This window comes from Notolepis coatsorum, assembly GCF_963971535.1.
Source record: "Notolepis coatsorum genome assembly, chromosome: 3".
In the NCBI taxonomy this organism is placed as follows: domain Eukaryota; kingdom Metazoa; phylum Chordata; class Actinopteri; order Aulopiformes; family Paralepididae; genus Notolepis; species Notolepis coatsorum.
In genome coordinates this window covers 13,294,242-13,306,350 of record NC_140167.1, presented here as the reverse complement: position 1 = coordinate 13,306,350, position 12,109 = coordinate 13,294,242, and the positions used below count along the sequence as shown (strand labels likewise).

Here is a 12,109-nt window from a genome sequence, read left to right as displayed (position 1 = left end):
TCGATTTACCCACCGCCCCCCCCCCCTGCCCCTTTTAGTCTGCCAGTCTAAAGATATTGGAACAATATGTATTGGTCAGTCACTCGGGTCAGTGACGTACTAGCTGCCACGCTAGCCATCAAGCCCATGATTTAAAAAAAATCTGTTAGTTTCTTTTGTTCGGCGGAGTATCTAAAAACTAAGAGGTAAGTTCACGAGATATTCCCCAGAACACGTTCTCTAGAGAGTAATTTGACGGTGACACTTCGAGGCAGTGTGTACAGCTCTCTAGTTCCGACCCCCTCTCTCTCCCCTGTGTCTCTCACCCTCTCCCTTGTGTCCGTCACTCTGCAGACGTGAGGCCCACAGTCCAAACACTTGATTTGACCGGTTCCTAGAAAGTTGAGGACCTAAAGGATAGTTGCCTGCTGGGGTATTTAAAGGAGTGTTTGACCCGTGGGCCTCACTGGGGGTCTTGAGTTATCATCTATCACTTGTGTCGGGTTGCCGACTCCGGGTGGACATCAGAAGACAACCTTTGGGGTAAGACCGCTTCTATCATTTAATTTCCTTGTGACAAAAAAAAATGGAATACATTGCCTTCCACCACAAATGTAAAACCCAAAGTTTTGTATTGATATTGTGTGTATTTTAGATGAATGACTTGTCATAGGTTATTGCTCATAAGAAATTTTCTCCTTTTTTTTTTCTTTACATCTAACCTGCTTTTGCTCCCAGACATAGCCTGTAGGATTATAGAGGCAGAGAGGCGCTGAAACCGTAGTTCGTCACCTGTAAGTTACACATCACTAGCTTGAAAAGGATCCACCTCTGTCGAGGCAGCCTTGACCTTTGACCCCGCCGACTATCGTGAAGGCGGACAGTCGACTCCTGTATATTTTGTATTTATTTTACTTTTTTTGTTCTTTTTTTAGCTGGACTTTGAATATTAGAGGCACCTGGTGGGACACTTGTAACTTTTTGAATAATAAAGCCACCTAAATGTTTATATTTCTTTAATGAAGTGGTTTCCAGGGTCTGTCGCCACGGGGCTCACTGTGCCGCCTCCCAGCAACAGGAGGAGAGGCCGACCGTTCCTTGCTGCGTCTCAGATGGCTATGTATAAAACACATGGGACCTGACTGTGTAATTCACTTAGCAGAGCCTTATGCCACGCCAAAGCCTTGGTGCTGGCTTTGAGTCACTTGGCAGCCCTAGGTGAGGCCGAGCCAGGGAGTCTGTGGAGGTGTCGACTCGAGTGTATAGTTGGAACGGTCTAAAGCCACCGACTCAACGGTTGAAAGCCAATTTGTTTTGTACGATCATTTCATGTATATTTAAGTTTGCTATTTTTTTTATCAGCTTGCAATCAGTGGTATTGAGCACATTTTATTGAGTTATTCCGTGGTGCTGTGGTTTTAACAAAGCCACGTTAAACCAAATGTTTTACATTTGCAAATATATATGGGAGTTTGGGGAAAAGCTTTGGTGCTTGTCTATGTTAAATTGGTAGAACTGAACACTAGCCCCTTTATACACATTCAGAACTTGGACAGAATGATTACTCATATTTCAAGAATGACCTTTTGATTTAAGCCCGTCGACAATGAGTCCATGAGGCTTGAATATAGAGTGGCGCAGACGATCATGTTGTCATTTTCTATGCCTCGGCGTTGCAGTCATTCGGCCTGGAGTCTTCAATTCCTGTGGAAAATACCTGAGATTTGCTAAACTTATGTTATGTAAAGTCTGCTGAACAGAGGATCTACAGTGTTTCTTTCCAGAAGTTCACTAACGTCAGCTAACTTCAACTTTGTGGAATTTGCCTCAATTCAACAGATGGATTTTTTAAAGTAGTCCCAACTAAAGCTTCAGATTTCTCAAAGTTGATATTAACTGATGTTTGCTAACTTGTAGTTCAGCGACCTTGTATGTAGCGTAAATTCTGTGAATCCCATTTTTCCACCGGGATTTAGAACTACACCCCAAATGGCAGTAATGCCAACTTTGCGGCCTACAAAATTACGTCAGAGTTCGTCACCCTATTGACCCATATCAAGCCCCCCCCCCCTTGTTCTCTTGCTCATCCAATCACAGCGGTTGCTTCCCCCCGAGGGAAGCAACAGTTGTGATTGGAGGATCAAGGAAAAGAGGGTGGGCCTTGAGATGGGACCCATCTACCATAGACGTGTTTTATGACCCAGAGTGCTCCTCCTCTTGTGGAAGCATCAGAGTGCTGGAGGACCTCTTGACCTTAGGCTGCCCTCCTCCCACAAGCAACAAGTCTCTATGAGAGGATGATTGATCCAGTGACCACTTGTCATAAACAACGTTGTCTTTTTTTTATTTTATTGTATGCACATTTGTAGATTTCTTTATTGTCTTCCTTGTTTGATCTCGTCAAGCGAGTGACCGATCCTTCCCCCTTTCCCCCCCGTTCTTCCCGCTGGGCCCCCTGCAGAAACTGGAGGAGGAGAAGGGGAAGAAGGAGAAGGAGCGGGTGGAAAATGAGAAGGAAAGGAGGGAGAGGGACAAGGAGCGGGAGCGCGAGAGGGAGCGTCGTGACCGGGAGAAGGAGAAGGAGAGGGAGAGGGATCTCCACAAGGAGCGCGAGAGGGACCGCGACCGGGACCGGGAGCGGGACCGGGAGCGCGAGAGGACAAAGGAGCGCGAGAGGGAGCGCGAGAGGGAGCGGAGTCGCGACATCAGCGAAGACCGCAGTAGATCCAGGTTAGTGAGGGGAGCGGCAGCCCTGATGGTACTTTAACAATCCCATCGTCTGGCACTATCATGTATAGTACAGGTGTCTTTATACCTGTATCACTGTACATATTAATACTACAACTCTGTATATACATCCGAATAGCACTATGCTCAGTAGTACTAATTTATATACGTGTACATTATATATTACTATACTATTGCACTTTAGATTAGATTCAAATGTATTGTCATAATACAGTACAAGTACAACACAACGAAAATAAGTTTGGCATTCAAGTGCAAATGTAACATAGTAATATACAATGTACAGGTGATTAAACTGGGTAGAAAATATACAAATTAGTACTACTGAGTGTAGTGCTAATCAGCAGCGCCGAGCCGGTAGACGCTTGCAAAGTGCCGTGACTTGCGTGCCGGTGCTTGGTAAGAGGTTAAGCCACTGGCTACTGGAGGCTATATTTCCTGTTTTATTGTTTTATCATAATATGATATTGGAGTCTGACGGATTTCCCGTCAATTGGCTACCTGGTATAATATGATTTGTAGATGCATACAGATTGAAACTAAATTGAGCAATCAGGCGTCAAATATCATGAAAAAGGGAATTTTTTTCCTACCGCGGCCACGCCAAGCAGTCATGGCGAGCAATAATGGCAGGACGCACGCAGCGACTCGAGAGACAGGATTTTCTTTTTTTATACACTTTTTCTCCCATTTTCTATATTTTCTCCCATCCCAATTTCGTATCATCCAATTCAACCCTCCCCTGTCACGAACGCTGTTTCTTGCCTTGTGCCTTTGTCTTGCACAGTCTCTGGAGCGTAACAGTAAGAAGCATTTTGTATAAAAGTATTCTGTACTTCTGTATGACAACTATTAAAGAAACTTGAAACTTGAACTTGAAACTTGAAACTTCCACAAGCCGGCTGCAATGTGGACTAAGTCATACATAGCACAAGTCCCCTCCGGTACTTGAGGTAACAGCAGTCGCATCTTTTCACCTGCGCAGCTCGATCTCTCAGTGGCAAGGAGTAACGCGTGGGCTCACGCTGCCCCCGACACTTCCTGATTCTACTGCGCAGGCGCACCAACCGACCTGTAGGAGTCGCTGTCCACAACGCCCGATCCCCACCCATCAGTTTCCCACCCCCTAATACGGCCAATGTGTATTAGTACGGACGACCAGCTAAACTGAAAGCAAATGTGGAGCGCTGGGCTCGAACAGGCAAGCCCAGCGTCTCCAGATTTCGTGGCGAGTGCCTTGCCCACTATGCCACGTAGCCGCCCCTCGAGAGACAGGATTACGCTAATAGTAGAAAGAAGTTTCAGTCAAGCGACCTGCACAACCCTGCCCCCACACACACACACATGCTACTGCATCAAAGTTACTTATGATTAACAAAGGCATTCGTTTTGTGGCATTAACGTTATAGTTACACGTTCAATAACATCAGCGTATTTACCCGACCATATAGCATTGTTGTTGGTCATTCATAGCTCAGTTCCTTCCTTTGCTCAGAGAGCCCGTACTGAATTGTACCCATTCTGCAATCTGTTAATAAAGTTTTCTATCAGACAAATGTATAGAAAAGCTTTTATTATAACATTTGTTGCAGTAAAATCATCATGCCTCGTTTGGTACTCCCGTTATTAGTTCCGGTACGTTTGTTATTGATTCTCTCGCGTAAATCAATGGCGGACTTCCCGGAAGTAAAAAAAAAAAAAAAAAAAAAAAAAAAAACGAATAAGCGCTTGCCGATTGGTGGTAAGAACAGCAGAGCGGGTGCAAGCGGTGTGATGTAATTGGCAGAATCGACTGTCAATCAAAAAATTTTGTTGCCGTCTACCATGCATTGCTTTGGTTGAGAGATAGTGCTCTCTTATTAAAACTCATAAACAAGTCTTGAGCAAGACAAGTTAGTCTGTTAGGTTATGAAAGCCAGTGAGTATTGTATGACTCAGACTTCAGCAATAATCATGACTCATGAGCATTATAAAATAAAAACACACATGGCATGGTGGAATACCATAAAGTACCATAAGTAACTAAAGATGCCTATGTTCATATCTGTGAGCACAATTTGTAACACAAAAAGAGACGTGTAGCCTATTTATTTATTTAATATTTTATTTATTCATTTTATTATTATTATTTTATTTGTTGCCATGCCTAAAATAATAGTCAAGCATAGGGCTAAAACATTTTCATAAACGATAATATAATTTTTTGTTATATGGTTATAATAAGTTTTTCTATACATTTGTCTGATTGATTGATTGATAACTTTATTAACAGATTGCAGAATGGGTATAGTACAGTACAGCTCAATACACACAATTGTTAAGGGGATGCAGAACAGAGAAAGAATTTCGTCTTGTTTACATCAGGGTCCCCCATTTTCAATTCATCATAACATATATGACACACATGACATACAGATAGACAATACTGCTACATTTATGACATACCAGATTTACAAATACAGTATTGTTTGTGATACAATAAGAGTCTAAAAAAGAGAGTATATACATTTGCCGAAGAAACTACATTGGAGGAGGTTGGGTGGGGTGGGGGGGGAACTGTACATTGGAGGTGGTTGGGTGGGGGGGGGGTAACTGTACATTGGATTGTCGACGAAACCGAAACAAGTAGGCACCCTTAAAACGCTAACGCTATTAAAAAAAATAATACAGTGGAGGTTAAAATAAGAATGTGACTTGGCCTGAGAAAAAGTTCAGTCAGGAGATTTTTTTTTGCTTTAATCCCTGAGTACAAATGATGTATTTAAAAAATAAACATCTTGATGAATGTTTGAACTAACCGCTCCATTCTGGCCTGCAGGGAGAGGACCAGAGATGAGAAGAAGCGTGACCGCGAGGAAGACGAGGAGGACGTGTACGAGCGGAGGAGACTCGAGAGGAGGCTGAGGGACAAGGAAGCAGCCTACCAGGAGGTAGAGGATGTTTTAACGAGGGCTGTCCAAAGGAACCTTCAGCCCATGCATATAGTCACACATTTTGTTGACTAATCGATTTGTTAATTCGATTTTGTTAACTAATCGACAAACCTGTTAAATTGTGTTCCCCACATGCAGCCATGCAGAGAGACCTCTTTATATCGACCTGCTTACCATGTGCTTCTAATTTTTCAGGATCTGACTCATTCAGCATGGGGGGGCGTATAGAAAAGACTAATCAGTCCAACCGATGAATGAACTAAGAGTAGCCCTAGTCTTATCATCCTGTCTATTTCTGATGACATGAAAAACTTTTTTCTCTTTTCGCCTGGTAAAATCTTCCCAGGGCAAGTGAACGAGAAGCGCTCTCCCCTTTTCTGAGCAGCTGACATCAAAAGTGCCCCTTCTCACATGTCCTGGAAACATGTCCCAAAGTTTTATTCATCCCAAACTGAAAAGGAACCATCCCAAATCCCCAAAGAATGTGGTTGTATATGAATATAGCCTTTTCTTTTGTAAATCTGTTTTGTACCATCCTAGACACTATTTGTATCATCCCTGGGATGTTGGGATGGCCTTAATTTTCAAGCCCTTTGTCTAACCCTCCCTCCCACTGACCGTAGTCACACGGCGGCCATTTTGCTCTCATGTCGGGATTCCTTTCCACTCTGTTCCCACCCACAGGTCTCACCGTGTAGGGCTTGGCATTGGCACCGATTACCCGATTCCATTCGATTTTGATTCATAACGTCCCGATTAGATTTAATTTGATCTGATATTTATTCAGTTGGGTTTGATGGTGCTGGTTTCAGGAATTCTAGGATGTAGTGGGTGGAGTTGTACCAACTCCATTTACCGTAATTCCTCTTAATAGTGACCGGTATTCAATTAATGGCCGGGTGCGCTCTTGAGCTAAGCAATTATAAGCCGACCTCCTAATACAAGCCGGGTTACTAATATACTGAGCTGCATACTGAGCTGCTGAGGTAAAGTTACTTGATTTCACTTTGAAAACGTTGAAATGACCAGTGACCACCTGTAATTGCACTGTTTACTATTTCATACAGTTCTTGGTTTCAATAAATGAACCCAGTACATTTTACTGGGTTCAAACTGACACAAAATATAGGCCTCTCTCTTATACATGCCTCCTCCTAATAAAAGCCTGGTACCCGCTACAGTTTAAGCAAATACAAGCCCGGGTCACTATTAGAGGAATTACGGTATGTTGTCTTATTTAAATTTTGGCTAAATTTAACTTTTTCTTTTTTCTTCACGAAGCGTCTGAAAAACTGGGAGATCAGGGAGAGGAAGAAGGCGCGGGACTACAGCAAAGAGACGGAGCGAGACGATGAGAGACGCCGTGAAACTGTAAGTGTCCATGCGCATGCTGTGTCCCCGTTCGCACCGGCCCCCGAACGTTTGAATAGTTCAGAATTTGTTCGGTATAGTGACTTACAAACACACCGAGAAGGCCACGGACCTGCATGCTTGAATATCTTTCACATTGGTCAAAGACAACTATTTTATTTCCATCGCTGTACACTCTAACGTATGCTCTCTCTCACTGTCTGCGCTGTGTGTGTCGTGGCTGCCATAGAAAGCTGTCCACCGTCTGTGTTGCTGAAACCTACCACATGCTCTCATTCACTGTCACAAATCTCATAGTAACTCTGTAGCTACCGGTAGTTTTGTTGTTACCAACTGTCCTAACTGATTCAAGATTCAAGAGGTTTATTCATCACGTACATACACAAGACATATAGTGAAATGAAGGTGGCCATGCCCGCTTCGATTGTGCAAATACAAATAATAATAGAATAAAATAGAATAGATAATAAAATAGACATGATAAAAGTACTAAGATACAATACAATGCTATGCTTGGGTAATGAGTCCTATACACTACTATACAATATACATAGAACTGCTACTACTTCTCAACATATGAGAGACACCATTGGGATTAGCAATTATTTGAATCCGCTGTTCAACACGGCAAGGTTCAACGCCGAGGCACACTGACGTTTGTAGATTTTGCAAAGAGCAAGTCACAGTCTACTATGAGGATGTTCTAAATAGCATTAGCTAACAGCCTGCCAAGCTGTAACCACTTAATCTAAATCTGAGAACAGCCGTGCGCCGTTCACAGGGAAACTACTCACCATCACAAGTATCTTTAGTGATATGTCTGCACTGAGTGAGTTTGTGGAAATAACTGACCATTTCTGTAGCGGCACCTAAAGCCTTGGACTTTCCTGAGCCCCGCTATTATTATTATTATTAGGACATGCTGCCTGGCGGACATTTGTGCTCGAGGAGCGCAGTTTTCTAGTTTACATAAATCACATATCATTTCAACTCCACTGACTGTCATCTTGTGCTTTACCTCAGATGAAAGAAGCCAAAAGACTCAAAGAGTTCCTCGAGGATTACGATGATGACAGAGACGACCCCAAATACTACAGGTATTAGTTATCGATTGATTGGTTTTTCTTGTAACCACAACCCACCAGTAAAACAATGCATAAAACCAAAGGAAGATGCTCTTTGGTTGGTCATTATTTGCCGATTCCCTCTTCCCGACACCAGGGGCAGCGCCTTGCAGAAGCGTCTCCGCGACCGGGAAAAGGAGACTGAGTTGGACGAGCGAGACCGAAAGAGGGAGAAGGAGGAGCATGAGGAGATCAGACAGAGACTTCTAGCGGAGGGACACCCTGACCCCGACGCTGAGCTGCAGAGGGTGAGTCTGTCTGCTCAAACCATACACTACACTACAGTACACTGATCTGCAGAGGGTGAGTCTGTCTGCTCAAACCATACACTACACTACAGTACACTGATCTGCAGAGGGTGAGTCTGTCTGCTCAAACGATACACTACACAACAGTACACTGACCTGCAGAGGGTGAGTCTGTCTGCTCAAACGATACACTACACTACACTACACTGACCTGCAGAGGGCGAGTCTGTCTGCTCAAACCATACACTACACTACAGTACACTGACCTACAGAGGGTGAGTCTGTCTGCTCAAACGATACACTACACTACAGTACACTGACCTACAGAGGGTGAGTCTGTCTGCTCAAACCATACACTACACTACAGTACACTGAGCTGCAGAGGGCGAGTCTGTCTGCTCAAACCATACACTACACTACAGTACACTGACCTACAGAGGGTGAGTCTGTCTGCTCAAACGATACACTACACTACAGTACACTGACCTGCAGAGGGTGAGTCTGTCTGCTCAAACGATACACTACAGTACACTGAGCTGCAGAGGGCGAGTCTGTCGCGTCTATACTTTCCGTAGCCGCATTTCTGGCAGACGCTCTCTGATTGGCACTGACGCGTTTGCCCAATAGCGTGACGAGCTGTGTCTTTGCCCATTTCCACGTCAAACAGCCTGCAAACTACCTGGCGTTCTATCGCCATGCTCTAAGACAAACTCCAACCGTAACCAACTTCGAAAGAGTGCCTAAGCTTAACCAGTGTAGAAACTGACGTCGGCCAATCAGAGAACGTCTCCCAGAAATGCGGCTACGGAAAGTATAGACGCGAGTCTGTCTGCTCAAACCATACACTACACTACACTGACCTGCAGAGGGCGAGTCTGTCTGCTCAAACCATACACTACACTACACTGAGCTGCAGAGGGCGAGTCTGTCTGCTCAAACCATACACTACACTACACTGACCTGCAGAGGGCGAGTCTGTCTGCTCAAACGATACACTACACTACAGTACACTGAGCTGCAGAGGGTGAGTCTGTCTGCTCAAACGATACACTACACGACTACAGTACACTGAGCTGCAGAGGGCGAGTCTGTCTGCTCAAACCATACACAACAGTACGCTGACCTGCAGAGGGTTACTCTGATGATGGGGTCTCAAACCCGTCCAATCTGTCGCCGTTGACTAAAGACGCACTTCTTCAACCATTTTTTTTTTTATAAATAAATAAAATTACAAAACAAACGATACAAATTTTTTTAAATAAAAGGTGAGAGAGGAAGGAGTTCTTGGGTTGAAAGCAAAGGTAAAAAGGTGGCTTTTGAGGGCTTTTTTTGCAAGATGAAAGAGCGTCTGCATGACTGATATGGTTGGGAAGGTCGTTCCAGAGGGTGGGGGCAGCTGCAGCGTTCCTGTGTCTTAGCTAGTTTCAGCTACAAGCCTTCCTCAGAGCTAACATCTTGATTGTTTCATTTCAAATCCAGTGTGGTGTTCAGAGCCAAAATTATGAAAATTGTGTCAACATATTCGGACCTGTCTGTAGCATGCTGCTGTGGTTTTCGGAAGGATTTGACTGGCCTGTAGAACTGTATTGTTTCTCTCACACACACACACACACACACACACACACACACACACACACACACACACACACACACTGACAAGTGTTGGTATTATAGTGGTCAAGTTTAACTGATATCAATATGGACTTTTTACATCAGTCTCTACCTAATGTCTTAACCATAATGGCAAAATAATGTGTAATAAAGAAAGCTATTTGCTGTAATTTCCTGCAACTTAAAAACATAATTTCAATAAAATAGGAAACACAAGGTTGAGTTCCAAATAATGGTTGCACAATAGTTTAATGTTGAACACGAAAACACACACACACACACACACACACACACACACACACACACACACACACACACACACACACACACACACACACACACACACAGAGGACGGAGCAATCACATATTGTACAATGATGCTTCTGTTTCTAAGCTGGCCCCAAACTTTCACTGCAAGAAATGAATAAATACATTTTAAAAACTGTGTGTTTGAATTGTTGCCGGTGTGTTGTCATAGTAGCGCTGCGCCACTAAACCATTGTTTAGAGAAAGCCCTGCTAACATTGTGTACTCTGTGGAGTTGTTTTCCCGTCACCTTGTCCTAATTCATTTTGAGTCTTTTAAACACTCAAAATATACACACACATACATTTTAATGAGGCATAGTCATGAAGCCTGTATGCAGTTTTATACTTTGCAGTTTTAAGAGTGTTGGTGTGTATGTATTGGTGCTGCTAGGAATATGTTTGTCTTTTATACGCTGTTGACAAATGACCTCCAGATAGAATAGTGGAACGACTTCTCGTCGTGTTTATCTTGTGGTCGTTTGTGTTTCTTCCTGCTCCAGATGGAGGAGGAGCTGGAGCGCAGGCGGCAGCCCCCGTTGGTGCTGGAGCCCGAGGAGGAGGTGGTGGTTCCCCAGGAGAGGCCCGCCCACAGGGAGAGGGAGAGAGGGGAGAGGGAGAGAGGGGAGAGGGAGAGAGGGGAGAGGGACAGAGGAGAGAGGGAGAGAGGAGAGAGGGAGAGAGGAGAGAGGGAGAGAGGAGAGAGGGAAAAGGAGAAGGAGCGGGAGAGGGAGCACCGAGACAGGGACAGGGACAGGGAGCACCGGGACAGAGACGGGGAGAGGGACAGGGAAAAGGACAAGAGGCAGTCTGTCAGGATACCGGAGGTGACGGCGGCCCGGCCCCCGCCACCCCAGTCGGAGGAGGACGACGTGGAGGAGGACGAGGACATCGAGTACCACGACAGCGAGGACTCGCAGGGGAGCAGACCTCAGCTGAAACCCACCCTGCGGCCCATCACCTCGGCTCCCTCAGTGTCCTCGGCCAGCGGGGGCGCCACGCCCAACACGCCTGGCAACGAGTCCCCCTGCGGCATCATCATCCCCGGGGAGAACTCCCCCGAGGAGGCGCAGGCTCCCGAGGAGAATCGGCCCAAGATCGGCCTCAGCCTCAAACTGGGTGAGTGGGGGGGGGGAGTAGATCACGGCGGAGCAGAGAGGCGGCACTTCTCTCCACTCGACTCCGCTCGTTGTCGTAGATCTTAAAGGGATATCTTATCTTAGACGCGGCCCACCTGTGATCCTTCTCCCTTGTTTCTCTTTCTCGGTTTCCTTTCCAGGAGCCGCCAACAGTCCCAGTCAGCCCAACGCCCCCAAGCGCAAGAAGCTGGCGACCGTCGACAGCGTCTTCAACAAGTTCGACGACGAGGAGACGGACGAGCAACCGCGCAAGAGGAAGCTGGTGCCGCTGGACTACGGCGACGACGACAAGAGCCTCGGGCTGGACGGGGCCGACCTCTCCGGGACCAAGGGCAGCGCCAACTCGGAGGAGAAGCGCAAGCACATCAAGAGCCTCATCGAGAAGATACCCACCGCCCGGCCGGAGCTCTTCTCCTACCCGCTGGACTGGACCATGGTGGACTCGGTGAGGAGACCCCCCCCCCCCGCGGCGGTTCTTCTGGCTCTCTGCTTTTTGAATTTAGATTTCATGATTTTAATGTTGGGAATCAAAAGAAGCTTTATAATTTGATTCAACTGTTGGATTGAATGGATCGTTTCTACTCGTTGGCGTGAGCTTTGGTGGTTTGAAAATACATTTATCCACAGGATTTTTTTATTGGTCTAGTTCCT

The 12,109-nt window shown here is 45.4% G+C and overlaps 1 protein-coding gene across 4 annotated transcripts in view; it reads left to right on the top strand.

Moving 5' to 3' along the window:
* LOC311225401 (RNA-binding protein 25-like) overlaps nucleotides 1-12,109 on the top strand; it is a 40,213-nt gene that overhangs the window by 21,100 nt on the left and 7,004 nt on the right. For all 4 annotated transcript variants that reach the window (XM_084310671.1, XM_084310669.1, XM_084310670.1 and 1 more), the window contains 7 exons: nucleotides 2,441-2,709; nucleotides 5,546-5,657; nucleotides 6,942-7,031; nucleotides 8,055-8,128; nucleotides 8,253-8,403; nucleotides 10,823-11,438; nucleotides 11,599-11,903. In XM_084310671.1, coding sequence (XP_084166797.1) covers nucleotides 2,441-2,709; nucleotides 5,546-5,657; nucleotides 6,942-7,031; nucleotides 8,055-8,128; nucleotides 8,253-8,403; nucleotides 10,823-11,438; nucleotides 11,599-11,903 — 1,617 coding nt within the window. The remainder of the gene's footprint in view (nucleotides 1-2,440; nucleotides 2,710-5,545; nucleotides 5,658-6,941; nucleotides 7,032-8,054; nucleotides 8,129-8,252; nucleotides 8,404-10,822; nucleotides 11,439-11,598; nucleotides 11,904-12,109) is intronic.